This window comes from Pollachius pollachius, assembly GCF_949987615.1.
Source record: "Pollachius pollachius genome assembly, chromosome: 19".
NCBI lineage: Eukaryota > Metazoa > Chordata > Actinopteri > Gadiformes > Gadidae > Pollachius > Pollachius pollachius.
The window spans coordinates 14759043-14779820 of NC_136952.1; the positions used below are offsets into that span (position 1 = coordinate 14759043).

Sequence of the window (20778 nt, forward strand, 5' to 3'; positions counted from 1 at the left end):
TCTCCTTCCTCTGTGTGGGGCGTCCCTGAACCCGTCTGTGTGTTTTGCGGTGTGGGAATAGCGGGTGCCGTAGTTACCTAGTAAGCATGGCTCCTCTGTCTCGGCTACAGGCACATGCGGCCCAGGGAGGAGGGGCCGAGGGGGGCAGGGCGGGGCCCGGGGCGGGGCCCGGGGCGGGGCCCGGGGCGGGGGGGTGTGGGTGGTGGTGGTGGTGGTGGTGGTGGCGGGTCAGCACCAGGGGGGTCTTAACGTACGGGGGCGGGCCGCCGGCCTCGGGCGGGGTCCCGCGGGCGGGGCTGGGGGTGCACAGGGAGGTCTGGCGCGGCAGGTGGAGGGAGCTGGGCTGCCGGGGGTTGGAGTTGATGTCCAGCTGCTGGGGGAGGAGCGGGGGAGGGGTGTAGGCAGCCCAGCGGGGCGCGGGGGGCGAGGGGCCGCCGGGGGCGGAGGAGGAGGAGCAGGAGGAGGAGGAGGAGGAGGGGAGGGGGTGAGGAGGGGGAGGGCAGGGGGAGGAGGAGGGGGAGGAGGAAGAGAAGGAGGAGAAGGAGGAGGAGTACGGGTAGGGGGGCGGGGGCCTCTCCTCCTCGGGGGAGGGGTAGGCATAGCAGGGGTCCGACCAAGCAGAGGACGCATCCTCCGAGCTGCAATGATAAACAGGATCAATGGTTTCACGGGACACCAGGCGGTCAGCAGATATGTTAAGACGTACGTGCACGCTGTGGTTATGCTCAGTGCACATTCAAGTGTTGGTTCCATGTGGGAGGGGGGGGGGGGGAGTACAACCCAAACACCACCCGGTTAGGGGGACGAAGGGGGGACGGGGGGAGACGCACGAGGTGTGTGGGAGACGGGGCAGGAAACAGGAAGCACTCCCGAGAGGTAGTTATTCAGGGCATCACAAACCAAGGAGATGAGGGGAGGAAATAAAAGTGTCACCTGGTCCGGTGCAGCGGGGTGTGACTATGCGCCGAGAAGCTTCTAATGACGCCGGCGCCGCTGATGGAGGGAAACAGAATTCATGCACATGCAGCGACCTCGCAGCTCCCCGTGAACTCCGGATGAACTCCTGGATCAGGATGAACTTTTACCGTAAACAGCCCCAACACCCGCCCGCCCCCCCCGACGCCATCAGAACACGTCTCGGCAGCCGAGATCTGACGGTTTACCCGCGCGCGGCAGCTAACCTCGAGCGACGCGACTACTGACTTCACAGGACCCGGTGATGAGACACACACACACGCGCGCGCACACACACACACACACACACACACCACACACACATACACACACACACACATGCCGACCCGCGCGCACACACACACATACAAACACAAACACACACACACACACACGCAGAACAGCCCGTGCGCACACATACTAATTGGTGTGTCCACCTGCACACACTCACACACACATGCAGACATGCGCACACACACACACACGCACACACACGCAGACCAGCCCGTGTGCACACAAATCCAGAATTGCGCGCCTACCTCCACACACACACACACACACACACACACACACTGAAACACACACCTGTGCACCTGCACACACACACACACACACAGACACAAGAACATCTAAAGCATGAGGAGCAACATGTCAAGACATCATGGAACCGCATGCTGTGGCTGGTACTGAACCACAGGGGGCACTCAGAGGTGAGGAGTGGGCTCCGCGGGGTGGGGGGGGGATGTCAACTGTCAGCGCGTCACAGACATGTCAACACGCGTGGGTGTACGTGGGTGTGGGGGGAGGGGGGGGGGGGGGGGGGTAAGAACAGACAAAGCTGTTATTGGTTCTCAGACTGGGTGAAAATACCACACTGAGCATGACAAGGAGATAGGGGGGGAGGGGGGGTGTGGCAGGGGATTGGTGGACCCATGGGGGCTGTTGGGGGATCGGCGGGTGACGTGAGGGTCGGTGGGGGGATGGGGGTGGGTATAAGGCGGTGACAGCCTTACCTGCTAGTGGGGGGCGGGGTGGGGGAGGGGGGCCCGGCGGCGAAGCCCCCCAGGTACTCGGGGGCGAGCGCGTCAAAGGGCGGGGTGGGGGGGTGGGCGCCCGGCGAGGCGTTGCGCGTGGCGGACGACGAGCCCCGGCGCGACACCCACGAGGTGTCCATCACCCTGACACCCATGCTGCAGGGGGAGGGTACAGAGATGCACAAGCCAATCAGATTCAAGGATGGGTGGTCGAGGAGGAGTAGGAGGAGGAGGAGGAGGAGGAGGAGGAGGTGGAGCAGGGGGAGCCTGGAGGTCCGGACACCGTGTGCCTCCGTGCCTCTCACACTAAGAAGAGTAAACAGAGCTTCACCTCTGACCCCTTGATCAGCGTCCGTGGCGATATGATTCAGCGCACCTGTTGGGTGTGGGACTGTTGTGCGGTCAGCCGAACAAAACACACACAAGGAAACGAAAACGATCGCTTCCACTTGTTTGAGACTGAAATTTGAAGGTTACATTTTGATCACTGGGGATAGTGTCTGATTCAAACGTCAGCAAACATATTTTGGCAGTTCAAATCAAATGACAGCAACACAATGTTAACATCAAATGACCTCATGCTTCACGTGCAGAAGACATATGTCAACAGACTGAGTTGAGTGTGTTCCAATCTGCTTTCTGGAAATCTTTTTTTTACGGAAACAAGCGACTCTTCTAGTCTATCAGCTTGGACTTGTTCTCAAAACAAGTCTTTCCAGGGGCCGATCTGTTGCTGCACTAAATCACAGATAAAAGGCCGGCATTGTTCATGAAAGCAGTCGCTCTTGACAACAACTGCCACTCCCGGTGACAGTTGGTTGAAACCAGGGTTCCTCCCTGGGTGTCACCGTTACCGTGGGCCAGACAGACTCATGACGACAGAGGCGCCACACGACAGAGTCTTTCAACATGCGGGGGGGGGGGGGGGGGGGGGGGGAATCGGATGGGTCTGGGAGGCGAGGTGAGAGAGTGAAGAATAAGTACAGTACCTTTGTATCTTCCTAATGCTGGCGTCGGTAGCGGGAGAACAGAGAGAGGAACAATCGTGACTGGCGGTGTAACAAACCCTTTCCCCGGCCAGGCATTCATTCAGCGTTTATCTAAATGTGTATCGCAGGACTCCAGATGATACATACTACAATGCTACATTTCCCATAAGCGCCGGCCCTATATCGACAACCAGAGAACACAATGATACATTTCCCTTCACGCCACACCTTCCAGTTAGCTGAGGGCCACAGGTGGAAGACCTGCATCCATCCACGGAACAGCAGGGTGCATTATGGGGGATTCGCCAGACAAGGAGGGGTGAGTGCTGGAAGGGTGAGTCATGCTGAGCGTAACAAGCGGAGAGATTCGGGGGAAGCGATGAAACGTCGTATCCCCAGGGCGCCGTCAAACACTTCAAATCCGGAGAGCAAATTATCGCTCAATTTAGCGCTAATTAGGTCAGCGAAGCTCTGTTTCTCTGAGGATACGAGCGATCCCAGCCCAAATATCTAAAGAAAGAGGCTTCCTTCTGCAGCCTCTTCGTGTGAGGACTTGCAGTGTTGATATTGACAAATCCAAAGTCACACTGAATTAAACAGAGTTGAAAAACAAATACTCAAAGTGCTGATGGTCAAATGAATGAAGACCAAAATAAGATCACACTCAGGGATTCTTGTGATGTTTTTTTTTAATGGTTGATTTGAAATATGAAGCACATTTCGGCGTGTTCTAGCCAACCAGAATACATCAAAATGTGGTTTTGTTTGCTTATAGAGAGTATATGTAAATGTAAATGTATATACTGTATAGCTCACTTTTAGAAATGCTAGGCAAATGGGCGACAGAGCTGAAGCTACATACATATGGCGTTCGTGGCTTTAATACCCAAGTCTACAAGCAGCCCAGTATAATTCAATCTCAAGCACTTTCAAAATGTACATTCAAGATGAGAATGGACATCTGTAATGACCTACTCTAGTGGATCCAGTTGGTCATGTAGGGCTGAATATGATATATGTGATACGCAGAGTTAAGCGATGCATTCATTATATTTGATTTATGATCCAAAATAATAAGGACCAAGGACCAAAAATGATGTGTTAAAACAATGTTACTGATCTTCAACGTCCTTTAATGTTCTTCATAAAATGAACTCTTACAAGCGAGAGATGCTCCGCCTGAGCGCTATAGGAGAAACGCTATTGATCTGGCCAATCACAGGCCCAGACAGGTTTAATTAGCTCTTCTCTAGTTCCTGGATCCCACGCAGCTCAGAGTGCTAGCCTGTCCTGATAACACCATGGTGGTATTAAAGAGGCAGAGCGAGAGAGAGCAACAGAGAGAGAGGAAGGGAGAGAGAGAAAATGAGGGAGAGAAAGAGAGCAAGGAGGAGAGAAGGAGAGAGAGAGAGAGAAAGAGGAGAGAAAGAGAGAGAGCAAGAGTGAAGGAGAGAGAGAGAGAGATAGAGAGAGAGAGAGAGAGAGAGAAAGTGAAGGAGAGAAAGAGAGAGAGCAAGAGTGAAAGAGAGAGAGAGAGAGAGAGAGAGAGTGGTTGAAATTCGACTGAGATGGAAGTGGAGAGAGAGAGAGAATCAGAGATAAACAGAGATTAATATCTTAAGACTAATCCTCCTCTACAGCTCTGAGGTGGGCATATTCCTCACTTCACAGACCAGATCGCTCAACCTCGTTCCTATGAGCTCATTGCCTGCTTATGTTGTTATGATTCTCTCTCACACTAGATCTCTCTGTCGCTCCACCCCTCTGTGTCTGTCTCTCTCTCTCACACTAGATCTATCTGTCGCTCTACCTCTTTGTGTCTGTCTCTCTCTCACACTAGATCTCTCTGTCGCTCTACCCCTCTGTGTCTGTCTCTCTCTCACACTAGATCTCTCTGTAGCTCTTCCCCTCTGTGTCTGTCTCTCTCTCACACCAGATCTCTCTGTCGCTCTACCTCTTTGGGTCTGTCTCTCTCTCACACTAGATCTCTCTGTCGCTCTTCCCCTATGTGTCTGTCTCTCTCTCACACTAGATCTCTCTGTCGCTCCACCCCTCTGTGTCTGTCTCTCTCTCACACTAGATCTCTCTGTCGCTCTACCCCTCTGTGTCTGTCTCTCTCCCACACTAGATCTCTCTGTAGCTCTTCCCCTCTGTGTCTGTCTCTCTCTCACACCAGATCTCTCTGTCGCTCTACCTCTTTGGGTCTGTCTCTCTCTCACACTAGATCTCTCTGTCGCTCTTCCCCTATGTGTCTGTCTCTCTCTCACACTAGATCTCTCTGTCGCTCTACCTCTTTGGGTCTGTCTCTCTCTCACACCAGATCTCTCTGTCGCTCTACCTCTTTGGGTCTGTCTCTCTCTCACACTAGATCTCTCTGTCGCTCTTCCCCTATGTGTCTGTCTCTCTCTCACACTAGATCTCTCTGTCGCTCTACCTCTTTGGGTCTGTCTCTCTCTCACACCAGATCTCTCTGTCGCTCTACCTCTTTGGGTCTGTCTCTCTCTCACACTAGATCTCTCTGTCGCTCTTCCCCTATGTGTCTGTCTCTCTCTCACACTAGATCTCTCTGTCGCTCTACCTCTTTGGGTCTGTCTCTCTCTCACACCAGATCTCTCTGTCGCTCTACCTCTTTGTGTCTGTCTCTCTCTCACACTAGATCTCTCTGTCGCTCTACCCCTCTGTGTCTGTCTCTCTCTCACACTAGATCTATCTGTCGCTCTTCCCCTCTGTGTCTGTCTCTCTCTCACACCAGATCTCTCTCTCTTCATTTCTCTGTCTCCCTGCCTCTCTCTCTCTATCAAAGGATGGAGGTAGATAAACAACGATGCGAGCCCTCACCACTCACTCTGACTCTCTGACAACACAGCCCAAATCATCTTGCACATTCTGGGATACAATACAGACCAAACCGGCAACACACTCCAATTCTCATTAATAGATTATAGATGCCATCTTTACGACAATTATGATATTTTCTTCTATAAAGATAAGGTAGGCAGTTTATCTTAAAACTATTATTTTTTGTTTTTATCATACGACAGCAGTCAAAAAACAGATCAAAATTGACAAAAACAGACAGATGCCTGTGGCTGTCGCAGGCCTGTAATAAACCCATTAATCCAATCATTTATCTGGCCTAAATTAAATTAATTCATGGCCTACCTGCCGGTCAGTCTACCTACCCGGCCACCTGTCTGTCTGTCTACCTACCCGGTCACCTGTCTGTCTGTCTACCTACCCAGTCACCTGCGCGCTCTCTGCCTGTGCACTCATTGTGCGCGACCGGAGTCTTCCCCAGGGCCAGGCAGAGCTATCGCTAAAGCTAGCCAGTGGGCATGGCCTGCTGTCTTACCCATCCTTCTTGTAGAACTCCAGCATCATGTTGTCGGTGGCGACGCTGAGTGGGCGTCGGCTCTGGTCGTTGTGCCGGCGCTCACTGAGCTCCATGTCCGGCGAGGGCATGGAGCTGTAGTTGGCGTTGTGGTTGGTGTGCACTGGGCTGCCGTAGTTACCTGTCACGTTGAACTCAATCTCTGCAGGAGGAGGAGGAGGTGGAGGAGGAGGTGGAGGAGACGGAGGAGGAGGAAGAGGAGGAGGAGGAGCAGAAGGAGGAGGAGGAGGAGGTGGAGGAGCAGAAGGAGGAGAAAAAGAAGGAGGAGGAGGTGGAGGATCAGGAAGTGGTGGAGGAGTAGGAGGAGGAGGAGGAAGGGGAGGTAGAGGAGGAGGATGAGGTAGAGGAGGAGGTGGAGGAGGAGGAGCAGAAGGAGGAGGAGAACAGGGCAGCGTAAGAAGAGTACCGTTGTTGTAGTTTTAGCAGATGCTGATTGTGTTTTTATCGCGACGCAGGTTGCCATGTAGGTCAAGTCCTCACTGTCTAGTTTCCTTCTCCTTGCGTCATGAAAACGGGTGGTTGAATATATAAAAAGTACTTTCAGCCATACTAAGCAGCTAGCTGAATTATCTTTTTTAAAGGAGCGGATGGAAAACCAATATGGCCTCAGGTACCAATTGCGATGATAGCCAGGAAATAGAATGGAACACTTCCTGCTCACCCCCGGGATACAAGCTGTCAGCGTGTTGGATGATGGGCTCGATGATGCCAACGATCTGCAGGGAGACCGTGGTCATCATCTCCGTGATGTTACTGCAGGGAGAAGCACAAGGGAGGAGAGAGAGAGAGAGAGATTGTGGGAGAGAGAGAGAGAGAGAGAGAGAGAGGGGGAGCGAGAGAGAGAGAGAGTCAGAGAGAGAGAGAGAGGGAGAGGGAGAGAGAGAGAGAGGGAGAGAGAGAGAGAGAGAGAGAGAATGCTAGTTATCTTTATAAGGCTGGAGTGTCCAAGTAGCTTTCTGCCTTCAAAGGATATTTGTAGCGCAGCATGCCTAATGCAATTTCACAGTGTAACATTTAGAAACGCTAACACTTGAGGCACAAATTAAAGTTAGAAAGTGATAAGCTTGTTTAAAAGATTGACCAGTTGTCAGGAATAAGTCTTCCTAAAGCGCTGTCATCATCATGGCTATAAGATGACATCCGAGGGACATACTTTGTTAGGGCAGATAGAGCTGTCTCACCGAGGTATTTCTGATACCAGATATCAGTATGCAAGCTATTGGAAAAGCGACCCTAGTCGCGTTTCCGACATTCCGAAATGTACTCTAATACCTAAACTTCAAGCTATCTTTGTTGAACCAACTTTTCAAAACAATCTCACATTTAATCTAACCGAATGCTCCATAAGAGACATTAACAGCAAACATGGCCCACGCGGCCTCTCTACTGCCAGGTCTACTTGGCATGTGAGGGGCTCCTATAGATGGTCCGGCCGTACCCTTCGCTGTGCGTCCACAGCAGGTTGGGGCCCAGCACGATGGCGATGTTCCCAGGAGTCATCTTGTTGTCATCTTGGTACTCTGTGAGCTTGGACAGGAATTTGATCAAGTACCTGTTGGGAAAAAGGATATACATTTAAATAAAATACATTTAGAATTGATATAAATAATGATTCAATTCGATTCAAGTCGAAGAAGGAACTTCATCTGTGTAGAAAGTTTCAATAAACATAATGATGATACATAGTAAAAGCTCACCAACGACAAAGACATAAACACAACGGCTGTACTCTCATACATATTCTCACATCTCCTACATCACATATCAGCATCAGATAGCTGAGGTTACAAAAAATGAATTACAATAACAAGCGCTTCTGATTCGCAGCATCTCCAAACTAAATTGGGCCAGTGGGTCGCTCTGTGGCTCCCAGAATGCATCTGGGCTGATGACTCATCGTTGGGCCCACAGCTCAGTGAGCATCGGGCGGCGAGCAGAGCCCAATCGCAGGTCTAACAGGTTCCGACTGAGCGGTGTGCCGCCGAAGTAGGCCGAGAGACGCCCCCCATTTGTGTGATTTGGGGATGACATTGACAAGTGCTGCAGTAACTTTCTTCTTCTCGCCCGCTCGGTCCCTCTCTCTCTCTCTTGCTCTCTGTCTCACTTATCCCTCCCCAGTCATCTCTCTCTCTGTCTCTGGCTGGCTGTCATCTCCGGGCGCACATCCTCCTCCCCTCTCTCTTTTGATCCGCGATGGGACCCTCAGCCACATCACTCCAAGCGCTCCCTCGTTCTCCAGGCAGAAACGAAATCAAGCGCTCCGTCATTCTCCAGGTGAACACTGGAGAATAAAGACCGGCGTGTTCCGTCGCGCCACATCTTCAACCTTAAAGTCGCCCTCTCTTCTGCTGAAGAGAGCCTCCACCGAAAAATGTAGGCCCTTGTTGTCACACAGAAGGTGTGAAGACATAAATACGTTCGGCTGTGTTGTTTCGTTCGCTGCCGACATGAAGGGAGCCAGACGACATTCAGGGTTCAAAGGTCACCCTCGCTCTGTCGCTCTACGCAGATTGGTGTGTCTTCACGACGGCGGCATGGAGAAGAAAAGGGCTGGAGGTAGACAGGGAGAGGAGCTGAGTGAAAGAAAAGGAAGGGAGGGGAGGGAGGAGACAGGGAGCTGGAGAGAGGAAGAGGAGGTGGAGGGAGGAAGGTGTGGAGGAGGAAGGAGTGACTCACTTGAAGTTGTTGGCGTTAGCTGGGGGTAGTTTATCACAGGTGAGTTGCAGAGCCAGCTTTCTCTTGTCCTGGTCTTGGATGCTGCGACACACAGACAAGTATCGTGAAAATAGTGACGGGTAGTGACGGGTTGAGGTAATGGAGGTGGCAGTGGGGGTCACAGGAGGATAAATATTGGGATAGTTGTATAAGAGAAAGAAACAAGCTACTCACTTGGACGACTGAATCCATTCATCATACAGTTCAAAGGTCATCAATGGTTCTGGCAGCTCTCGTAGGTAGGACTTCAAAGCCCCTGGTGGAGGAAAGGAGGGTTAATGTTCACACCACCGGTATAGAGACTGCATGTAAGAATATACACACACACAGGGGACATACAACGTGAGAGCTGGGTGTCTGCGGGCCACACAGAGGAAAGAAAACATGTTTCAGGATGTGTATTGAAAGACAGGCTTTGAAGGATTAGAGTGAACCACAGCAGGACACAGCTGTTATCCAATCAGGTGCTCAGAGGCTCCGGTCAGCAGCCAGTGAACAGAGCATACAACAAAGAGTTAAGATGGCCACCCTCTGGCCTGCACCCTAGATTCAAACTCTTCTGTCTCCACGTTGAACACAGAACTACTGGGGTACTGCCTGTCCTCGTGGGCTCATGGCACAACATGGAAACAGTCGTTTCCGTTCTTGATATCCTGTTGATATCCTTGATATCCAGAGCATTTTGTTTATGGACAGCAGACAGTAGATATTAATGTATATTGTAAGGTCACTGCTCAGCACACATTGAATTTGCTTTTGACGCAGTCTTTTGATGATGTGGTGTGTCACCATAGTTTTCCTATGATGCAGTGTATTGAGTTACAGCTAACACTATGATGTGAAGCAATATGTTCAGGGTCTATCTTGGCTCTGGCTCTTTCAGTGATCGGTGGGTTACTTCATCATTCTTTCATCCACTGACTTCAATGACTTTAAGGAAGAAGGACACAGAAGGATGAATGACAAAACTAAGACATGAATGACTTATGACCAATGTCTCCCAAGACCATGATAACCACTGAGGTTTTATCAGGATGTGTGTGTGTGTGTGTGTGTGTGTGTGTGTGTGTGTGTCTGTGTGTGTGTGTGTGTGTGTGTGTCTGTATGTGTGTTTGTATTTCTGCATGTGTGAGTGTGTGTGTTTGTGTATGCAAGCCTGACTGTGTGTGTGTGTGTGGCTGTGTATGTGTCTGTCTTTTTGTATGTGTGAGTGTGTGTGCGTGTTTGCGTGTGTGTATGTGTGTGTGTGTTTGTGTCTGTGTGTATTTGTCAGTGTGTATGTGTCTGTGTGTGTGTGTTTATGTATTTATGTGAGTGTTTATGTGTGAATATGTGTGCGTGTGTGTGTGCGTGCGTGTTCCCGTGGGTGTTTGAGTGTGTGTGTGTGTGTGGTGCCCTGTTCTGTGGGACCGGGCTCAGTACACACATTAACTGTACAGTTATTACAGCTCTCAGACCGGAGGGGAGGCTTCTCCATAGTAATTAGATCTCGTTAGACCGAGGCCCGCTGTTTCTGATATGACGCTGATGCATTCAGACTGGCTGCGTTGGAAACACGGAAACATAGTGACATGCCTACATGCCCTCAAAACACACACACCCCTCACACATGCACAAAAATATTAGTTAGTGTGGGCATAGACATAGAAAAATCCACACCCATATGCACACTCCATGAGCATACGCACAAACATATCACCCACTCATGTACACAGACACATGTACGCAAACATATATACACACACACGCGCACACACACACACACACACACACACACACACACACACACACACACACCCTCACAAAGGGAGACAAATTAGGTGTTTTGTTTGGACTGGCTCTAGATAGAAGGCTCTCGCCGCATGAGTGGAACTCTCTCTCTCTCTCTCTCTCTCTCTCTCTCTCTCTCTCCCTCTCTCTCTCCCTCTCTCTCTCTTCTCTCTCTCTCTCCTCTCCCCTCCCACTCATGTGGTCTATTCCCAAGCCCTAGCAGCTGCAGTTCAATGATTTTGTTGGATTTGACATTAAAACAAGAACATGTGAACTGATAAGTCTACTAAACTAATGCATAATCCTCGAGAGAAACAAGAAAGGGAGAGTTGCTGTCTTATCTATTTTGCGGAATATGACATTTAAAGACACTGATGACATTTAAAGCAGACGTTGGAATGAAGTCCGACCCATATCTCAGCGCTCAAAGCCACTCTGTTTGTAAACCGCACCAGGGTTTGGTCAGCCCAAAAGCAGACTCTGATGTTGCCACCTTATTTAACCTAGTGGAGTGATACAGATGGACGTTGAACCATACTGGGCCTGACAACTGACCCTTGTGGGACCCCAACCCTAGTTTGAGCTTTCTATCAGGTCGGGGGCAACACTAACACTTATCAGTATGTCGCCGTTCAACAACACCTGAGGAGGCTGTTCTGTTCCACACTTTATCTCCGTGTTAATCTCTGTGGTGTATCTCTGTGACCGCCGAGCCAATCGGCAGCTGGATGGCACACCCGGGTGAGAGGGCAGATGTCCTGATTATACATGAATGTGTAATTAGTGCCCCCCAAGTAATGAATGCAAATGACTTGCATAATGAGGAGCAAAGGTCGGTAGTTTGTTACGACATAGAACACATTTCAGAAGATAACTGTTTGTTTGTGTGCCTGTCTCTGTGCACTGGGTGTGTGTGTGTGTGTGTGTGTGTGTGTGTCTGTGCACTGATTTTGTGCATGTGCACTGTTTGTGTGCACCATGTGTATGTGTGTGTGATGCACAATGAGTGTGAGGGCATGTGCGTGTGTGTACTGTGTGTGTGTGTGTGTGTACTGTGTGGTTATGAGTGGTTGTGTGTGTGTGTGTGTGTGTGTGTGTGTGTACTGTGTGTGTGCACTGTGTGTGTGTGTGTGTGTGCACTGCGTGTGTGTGTATGTGTGTATGTGTGCATGTGTTGACCACTCACCAGCGATGGCGTGCGGATCTGCAGAGTACTCCTGGACATCCATCACGCCGCAGTCCAGAGAGGCCTTGAGCTTCTTCAGTTTGGAGGCTGAGGGGGCAACTCTGAACAGACCCTGGAAAGGCACAGCAGGAGACCCAGTGAGACAGGGGCGGGCCATACCGCTGGCCCTGTCCACGCAACACAAAACCCCCTCAACCCCCGCAATGCAAAACATGCCATGGATTCTGGTCCAAATATCTGTAAACAATATCTGTTTCACATGTGACAGGCTGCCAACCAGTCATTTTGTGGAAATGATGAAAGCGGATATTGATTTCAATTTTTTAATGGATATTTTCAGGAGACCTATATGTTTAAAGTTGTGTTTAAAAGCTTTGGCAAAGTCATCAAGTAAATTAATTACATTCGGAATGATGAAATTTACATAAAATGTTTTTATTCATGTTTTCCTCTCATTTACCAACTGTGATATGATTAAGTCCTGCAGTTGGTGAGTTCATATTAGTAACGAGTCGTTCACTGAGCACTCAGAGATGTAATGGGTCCACAGGACTCCATTCATCAGCCATGTAAAAATGTCCCCCAAGATATTTGCATTTTCTTCATTGGAAAATGGCGTCATCTAACATTCTCTCATGCAAAGGAAATCTAATTAAATTTAAACCAAGCCTTATTTTGTGTGTGTGTGCGTGTGTTGGTGTGTGTGTGTGTGTGTGTGCGTGTGTTAGCGATAGGGCTAGCGTGTTTGTCTGAGTTTGTGTGTATGTGTCAGTATGTGTGTATGTGTGTGCGTGCGTGTGAGCGTGCGTTCCGAGTGTCTGTGTATGTATGTGTGCCTGCGCGCATGAGTTTGTGTGCACATGTGTGCGTGCAAGCACGTCAGAGTGCATGTGTGTGCGTGTGTGAGTGTGTATGCGTGTGCGTGCAAGCGTGTGAGTGAGTGTGTGCGCTGACCTCTTCCTGCAGGCCACACTCCAGCAGCATGGTGACGCAGGCCTCGATGGGGAAGGCGATGTCTCGCCCACTGAGGTCCAGGTGCTCCTCCAGGGCCTTCCCGTAGCACGGCTTCTCCACCCAGGACTCTGCACACACCCACGCACACACACACACACACACACACACACACACACACACAGACACGCACACACACAGACACGCACGCACACACACACACACACACACACAGACACGCACGCACACCCACCCACCCACCCACACACACACACACACACACACACACACAAACACAAAATTATTAAATTATTATTAACGTGAAATATCAAATTCTTTCAAATGAAATAAAAAACCGATGTGTATATATATAGATGCAGAGAAAGATGCTGTTCTGCAAGCGTAAGCACTTAGAACACATCAAGGAAATGAGGGAGTGTACTGTGTGTGAATACCAGTCTGTGTGTGTGTGTGTGTGTGTGTGTGTGTGTGTGTGTGTGTGTGTGTGTGTGTGTGTGTGTGTGTGTGTGTGCGTGTCTGTGTGTGCGTGCGTGCGTGTGCGTGCATGTGGACTCACCCTGGTGGGCTTTGATCTGGGGCAGTAGACTCTGGAGCAGCTCTAATGACTTCTTGTGGTACTCCGACTGGACATCTATCAACTTAGTATTCACACACACAGACAGACACACACACATACACACACACAAGCACGCACACACGCATGGACACACACACAGACACAGAATGAGACAGAGACGGTGAAAATAGGAGAAAGAGGAGAGGAAAGGAGGGGAGATGGAATGAGAGGGGAGGAGAGGAAAGTGAAGAAGATTAGAGGAGATGAGAGGAGGAGAGAAGAGAGAAGAGGAGGGGAGAAAGGAGATAAGGAGGGGAGAGGAGAAGAGAGGAAGGAGAAGAGAAGAGATTGCACAAATGAGGTCAAGATCAAAAAATGTAATTGATTAATGTAAAAAGTGGAGCGAGAAAGTAAGAGCAGGCTGAAAGGTGAATTTTGTTTTGAATGACTACAGCATTTTATGGATTGTGTTTGATCCACGGTTTTGGTACACTGTCCTACTTACTGTCTGGAAGTAGCGTGCATATTCTATTTCTTTGGCCATAAAACTGTACATGTCTGCTGATAGCTGGTCCTGGGGGAGAGCAGAGAAAAACAACCACAGATGATAACCATGACTTAAAATGCTGTCCTTTCATAACAAAGCTGGCATTCACCTTTTAATAATACAAGAAAGAATCATGACTCATCTTTTAACATAAATAATTCTAGAGCTCAATTGCCTATAGCTGCCTTGTTGAAGAAAGTGTTGACTATACGGCCCTCATTGGATCAGATTTCCCCGTTGGTATGTATAAGGTGATATAGTGGGAGGAAACACTAAACGGGGCCGGGGACTGACCCTGCAGATCTCCATCCTGTTGGCGGCCTCCTCCATCTCCTCCCTGTGGTGCTCCGCCTTGGCGCCAGCGGGCTGCAGGGTGCTGGAGAGCCCTGAGGACTTGGAGGACTGGTAGAACCTGTCAGGGAACAACAGCATACACACCACGTCACTGGCTGCAGTGAGGACGCTCAAATAGACGAATGAAGCCGAGGTCATTGCTTGTCGATTTCACATAAATACATGCAAGTGCAGGAATATCTGTGAATTAATATGTAGAATATGTAGAATATGTGCATACTGAATGTTGCTGAATTTGACGATAAATTTGACTTAAACCTATTATAAAAAATGACCTTGTGCCAACAGTGTGTGTGTGTGTGCACACGCTTATTTTCACGGTGTGTTGCCCCAGAGTGCCAGATAATATCTAGCGCTGCCGAGAGGCTCATTTCCACAACATGCAGTGGAGGTCGGGCACGAACGGGCTCAGATTTAGGTCAGCACATTAAAAACAAAAATAAAAAGAATCCTAGACCACAGGACAACAGTGACGAAACCACATCCCCCGCCTCCTCCTCATATGTGGTGACAAGCCTGGAACCATAGTGTGGGAGCAGCACAGAGAGAGAGGGAGAGGGAGAGAGAGGGAGAGAGAGAGAGAAGGAGAGAGAGAGAGAGAGAGAGAGAGAGAGAGAGAGAGGGAGAGGGAGAGAGGGAGAGGGAGAGAGAGGGAGAGGGAGAGGGAGAGAGAGGGAGAGAGAGGGAGAGGGAGAGAGAGAGGGAGAGGGAGAGAGAGGGAGAGAGAGAGAGGGAGAGAGAGGGAGAGAGAGAGGGAGAGGGAGAGAGGGAGAGGGAGAGAGAGGGAGAGAGAGAGGGAGAGGGAGAGAGGGAGAGAGAGAGGGAGAGGGAGAGAGGGAGAGAGAGGGAGAGAGAAAGGGAGAGAGAGGGAGAGAGAGAGGGAGAGGGAGAGGGAGAGAGGGAGAGAGAGGGAGAGAGAGAGGGAGAGGGAGAGGGAGAGGGAGAGAGGGAGAAGGAGAGAGAGGGAGAGAGAGGGAGAGGGAGAGAGGGAGAGAGAGAGAGAGGGAGAGAGAGAGGGAAAGGTAGAAAGGGAGAAGAGAGACTGTGGCTGTGGATAAAGAAGAGCCTCAGACCCCTGTTGTTTCACTGATCAGCAGGGGGGCTTGGTGTACCTTCCTTGACTCGGCAACTCAGGACCTCAGGATCACACTCAGATTCAACTGTGTTGAAAAGCGGTACCGTACCGACGCCACGACAGAGCTGAAGGACTGCAAAAGGTTTTGAATCCAATACAGAACTGAATGCCTGAAGCAGGGGTGGACTGCCTTCTTCCATGTCTTTCACAGAAAGTGCGATTCGGCACGGCCGCAAATGTGCAGATCGGCATCGTTTGTGACCAAGTATCAGGAGAAAAAAAGGTTTGACGCAGGATAGCGGGTGTGGAATCATCCCTACAGGAACAGACCTCCAGCAACGCAGAGGGCCGTCGCATTTTGAAGCACTTTGAACTGCTTCTGCGTCTAAAGTGAGCCTGCCAGCGACCACAACACAGATGCCACTAGCACACATGATACTCTTTTTGTCTTTAAAGTCTGCAGTAGCTTTCAGGGTTTCAACTGCACTCCGCACAGCATGATACAGCTTGACAAATGTATTTTGCCTCTTGCAAACATTGAGTATTCTGAGAGCATTCTGAGGGTCTTTCTCAAAGTTCTCTGGTGAAGAAAGAGTTTCCACTGCTGCAGAGAGTCTCACTGCAGGCTTCAGAAAAGCCACAGAACTAGAAGAAGAAAACGTCAGCGAACGTATGCGAGGAATGGAATAAGTTTCAAAGGGCTAAGTCCTTGATAGGGAAATGGACTTAAAGGAACGCGTGGGAAATGAATTGAGACGTATGTGTGTGTAGAAAACCGAGAGCCGTTCAGCTTGAGAAAGAGACAATCCCCATGAGGGTCCACACTGACTGCAAAAGAGGCAGAACTCTGACGGCAGCTCTGTTCCCGCAAGGTCTGCTGAGGAAATCTGCCCGCAACATCTCTTCAGGGAACAACCCACACAAACACACACAAAAACACACACATACAAAAAGTTGACTAGCCAACCGTTGTATTTTCCATACATTTAAAGGAGCAAGATTCTCGAGGGGTTGACATGAGAGAGACATGTGTACGCTGCAGGTAAACAAGGTTGAAAAGGCAAGCGAATTTAATCACCCTTCATTGAGCTCAAGCAACCCCCCCGGTCTGTTTAACAGAGAGGAACAGTGCCGGGTGTTTCTCCGGATGCTTCAGATCTTACCTCTGCATGTGAAACACTTGATCCACATCAAATGAGTTATAGTCAATAATTAAAGAATTCATCATCTATCAAATCAGCCAACCATACAGACAGTTAGTCAATTAGCCAGTCAACAAATCAATCAATCAACCAATTCATTAAGCAGTGATCCGGTCAATCAGCCAGTTAATCAATCCATCGATCAGTCTAGTGTAGCTCTCTCCCCAATTGTCATCATGAACCTATTTGGCCCTGATGTCCTCCCCAGCCTGACCAGCTCGTCCATCACATCACTTCACCTGGTTTCTTGGAGTAGGTTCTGATTAATAAGGGCCATCATTCAAGTCGAGAATCTTTTATAGGTTTTTATCACATAAAGTCTGGTTGGGCCGCCCAGGCGCAGTGTGGGCTGATAACACTTCTCTCGACAGCCATCAAGATATTCAATGAATTGAATTGTCTCATTCTATTTCAGACCTAATTCAGCTCCACAGGTACCAGTCTGGGTACCTGTCCGCCGACTGTTTTTTAATGATCAACCTTTTGCCCTTTCTCCTCCACTAGACTGGCTGTCATCATTATACCTTACTTTCGTTGTCTCTCTCTCCAGCTCTGTCTCGTTAAATCTCTATCCTCTTGTTGAGCCGAAACCCAGCCTTCCTCAGCCCTTTACCGCGACCACCTTTTCATCTCTCTCTCTCTCTCTCTCTCTCCCTTCTCTCACTCTTTCAGTCTCACTTATTCTCCCTCCATCCCTTATACATACTCTGTCTCCCACTCTCTTCCCCTATCTCTCTCTCACTCTCTCCCTTCAGCTCTCACACTCTCTCTCTCTCTCTCAATCTCAATCTCTCTGTCTCCAACTCTCTCCCTTTCTCTCACACTTTCTCACTCACTCCCTTCTGACTCTTTCACTCTCCCTCCATCTCTCACACATACTCTGTCTCTCACTCTCGCTCTGATTTAGCCCACTCTCTCTCTAACTCCCAATGTCTCCCTATCTCTCTTACACTCTCTTACTCTATCACTTTCCATCCCTCACACCTTCTCTCGCCAATCACCTTCAATCGCCTTTCCCGTCCTTCCTTCCGTCTGTCTTTCCCTCCAGAACCCTTTTCGATACAAAGGCCGACTGCAGAACTCATTAAATTCTGATTTACGATAAGCTCTTATCTTATTAATCACGGATCCCTGCGAACAACACTGGTTTTGTTATTCAAGCCTGCTTCAGGAGCACTATGTCACCACGACTCCTCGTCTGGGTTCCCTCCTCAGCGAGACACAAGGGCTCGGCCGTACATCTTTAACGCTCCCTTCTCAAGTGCTGGTACCGTCTCCAAAGCACGACACAATTTGCTCACGAAAACAACAACAAGAACCTGGCAATTTAAAGCTGCTAACAGAATGTGGCTTTGGAACCAAATTGGTTTCCTCCAAGGCAACTATCTAACCACTGCGAGAGGACCAGTGAGAGGATCGCTGGGTCAATCCGCCCTATAGAAACCATGGAGACGGAGCCCGGGGACAGAAGTCATCTGAATAGTGTGAATACTGGCCGAACCTGCAGGCCAGCGTGCAGAGAGAGTAAAAGTAAAAGGAGGCAAATATGTTTGCTTAGTGCTACTGAGAATTAGATTCATTTTTGGGAATGACCTAACGTGACAACAATTACATCTAAGTGACATGACAAGTTCTGTGCTGCTTGTGTTTTGTACTGGTCCAACGCATCGCTCTGGAATAGGACGTTCCTGAGTGGAACAAGGATTTGTGGTACATTTGTGTATTGTAAATTCAATGATGACAATTGCACCAAACGGACGCAGGATCTTCACAGCAATCCATATCAACTGATCAATGCCCTGTTTCCTGGATGCCTTACATATGTGTGTGTGTGTGTGTGTGTGTGTGTTTGTGTGTGTGTGTGTGTAAATGGTTGTGCAATCAAACCCTTGTGACATTTAGTCGGAACGTGTGAAGAGGAATTCCCTCACAGAGGATTAAGTTTCTCTCTCTTTCTCTCATAACAAAGTCTCTTTCAGTCCCCTCTCCCCACTTCACACACAACTCTATCGCACACACACACACACACACACACACACACACACACACACACACACACACACACACACACACACACACACACACACACACACACACACACACAGGCTTACCTTGTGCGTGCAGAGTCCATGTCCAAGACTAATTTAGCTAAATGTTTCCTTTGTTTCTGGATGTTTGGTATTTCCACCTGGGAGAACAAGACAAGATGGAACACACAGCAGGAGAAAGACAACAGGTCAGTTCATACATCATATGTGATTTTCTGTGTGGATACATTGTCAGAGGCGTGGATCAGCTCTGATCGGGTCATTCTCACGAAAAAAAAGAGGTGTGTGTTGACTGGGCTTGGTTTAACAATGTGTGAACAAAAGGAATATCTGCAAACACAGCCGTTCTGTGCTGTTTGGAGCCTGCTATACAGTGTGTCTAGAGAAGTATTGAATTAAAATCCTTATGGTGAAAACATAATGTTTGGAGGTAGGTGACTTTAGAAACAAGCCGCATTCAAATGTATACTATATAGCCACTACAATAGCATCTTCAATATTGTATAATATATGCTTTGTGATGATTTATGAAACATACTTTCCCCAACCCTATGTTGAACAAAATCCAATCAATAGGTCAAGCATGAGTTCATCATATAAAAGCAGTGACCTTCCTATGTTCTCCCTCTGACTAAACAACATTTATTTTACAATTAATCTCACAGACTAGACATTAATTATACCCACGGCTCTCAAGTCTCACGCATTCGGCGTGAGACAATCGCAATTCAACCCATGCACACGCTCACACGCCACACTTCGTATTTCTCACGCAGAGAAATTACCAGGATAGCTCCCACCAATTTGCGCCGCTATTTAACAGTGGTAGAGGTAGGAATCAAATGGGTTCCCGTACGTAGGGTAACCAGACGTCCTCTTTTGCCCGGACATGGCCTCTTTTTGAGACACTTTAAAAAAAATGTGTGGCGGAATTTGAAAAATCGCCCGGGATTTTTATTAAAGCCTCATACATGTTCACATTGAATTTGAGTTGAGTTTCTCTGGGTCGTTAACAAACTAGTTAGGCTATGCCCTCCCCTACTCAGTTCTGTTCGCTTTGCATTGGTGGAAGTGAGTAGGGGGAGTGGTTAAGTAGAGCCTTCAGATTGGACGGTTTGACTTACTTAGTTACCGTCATGTTTTGTATTTATTTTTTTACCATTATTGTTTTATAGGGACAAACATTAACAAATTTCTCCTACAGGGGATTGATAAAGTTCTATCTATTGAACAGAAAGAAACAATTGGTCATACTTTACACACTTTACCACAGCATTGGCCTACTGAATGCCACAGATATATTTTAAGCATTGGACTGAATGCCACATAAATATATAATTATGTTTTGCATGTTTGCAACGTTTAAAAGTTCAGGGAAAAGTATATGCCTCTACTGGTGTTGCTTAAGCCAATAGCCTTTTGATGCAGTGTTGTTTCTGAATATTAGTGTTAAGGGCCAATAATGCTTACTATCATACATTAGTCCCCATGTCTGTGGACACATTTGTATGCAGTCACATGTTAATATACCCCCCCCCGCCGACAAAATCTCACCTAGTGAGACCCAGTCACCTAGTGGCCATCTTGGTTCTGAATATCAGTTGGGTGAGGGCACCAATTCTTTATTCTATTTGATTACCGAGCTATTGTTTAGAACCATCTTGGTTCTACGCACATTCAGTAACATCACCTAGCAAGTGTTTAGATTTGACTCTGAACGTATTTAGTTTCATCACCCAGCTAGTGTCTAGAACCTTCTTGGTTTTGAACAGGTTCAGTTCCATCACCCAGCTAGTGTTTAGAACCATCTTGGTTCTGAACAGGTTCAGTTCCATCACCCAGCTAGTGTTTAAAACCATCTTTGTTCTGAACAGGTTAGTTCCATCACCAAGCTAGTCATTAGTACCAAGATGGCCATATGCAGGCCAGCAGGTTGACATTAAAGGCCATGGTGGAGTGGTTATCGTACCTCAGCCAGGTCGTAT

At 48.7% G+C, this 20778-nt stretch overlaps 1 protein-coding gene across 2 annotated transcripts in view; it reads right to left on the minus strand.

Annotated features, from left to right (window-relative positions):
• Positions 1 to 20778, minus strand: part of LOC307090348 (rho GTPase-activating protein 44-like) — a 34225-nt gene that overhangs the window by 7344 nt on the left and 6103 nt on the right. Inside the window, exons 5-19 of one of the 2 annotated variants that reach the window (XM_079756941.1) lie at positions 20763 to 20778; positions 18857 to 18933; positions 14409 to 14526; positions 14073 to 14141; positions 13568 to 13649; positions 12994 to 13121; positions 12040 to 12151; positions 9258 to 9339; positions 9045 to 9125; positions 7807 to 7920; positions 7030 to 7121; positions 6330 to 6510; positions 2978 to 2995; positions 1968 to 2144; positions 78 to 638 (exon numbers count right to left, since the gene is read on the minus strand). The exon at positions 20763 to 20778 is cut by the window's right edge and continues 96 nt beyond it. In XM_079756941.1, coding sequence (XP_079613067.1) covers positions 78 to 638; positions 1968 to 2144; positions 2978 to 2995; positions 6330 to 6510; positions 7030 to 7121; positions 7807 to 7920; positions 9045 to 9125; positions 9258 to 9339; positions 12040 to 12151; positions 12994 to 13121; positions 13568 to 13649; positions 14073 to 14141; positions 14409 to 14526; positions 18857 to 18933; positions 20763 to 20778 — 1908 coding nt within the window. The remainder of the gene's footprint in view (positions 1 to 77; positions 639 to 1967; positions 2145 to 2977; positions 2996 to 6329; positions 6511 to 7029; positions 7122 to 7806; positions 7921 to 9044; positions 9126 to 9257; positions 9340 to 12039; positions 12152 to 12993; positions 13122 to 13567; positions 13650 to 14072; positions 14142 to 14408; positions 14527 to 18856; positions 18934 to 20762) is intronic. The other variant, XM_079756942.1, reaches the window with a different exon arrangement.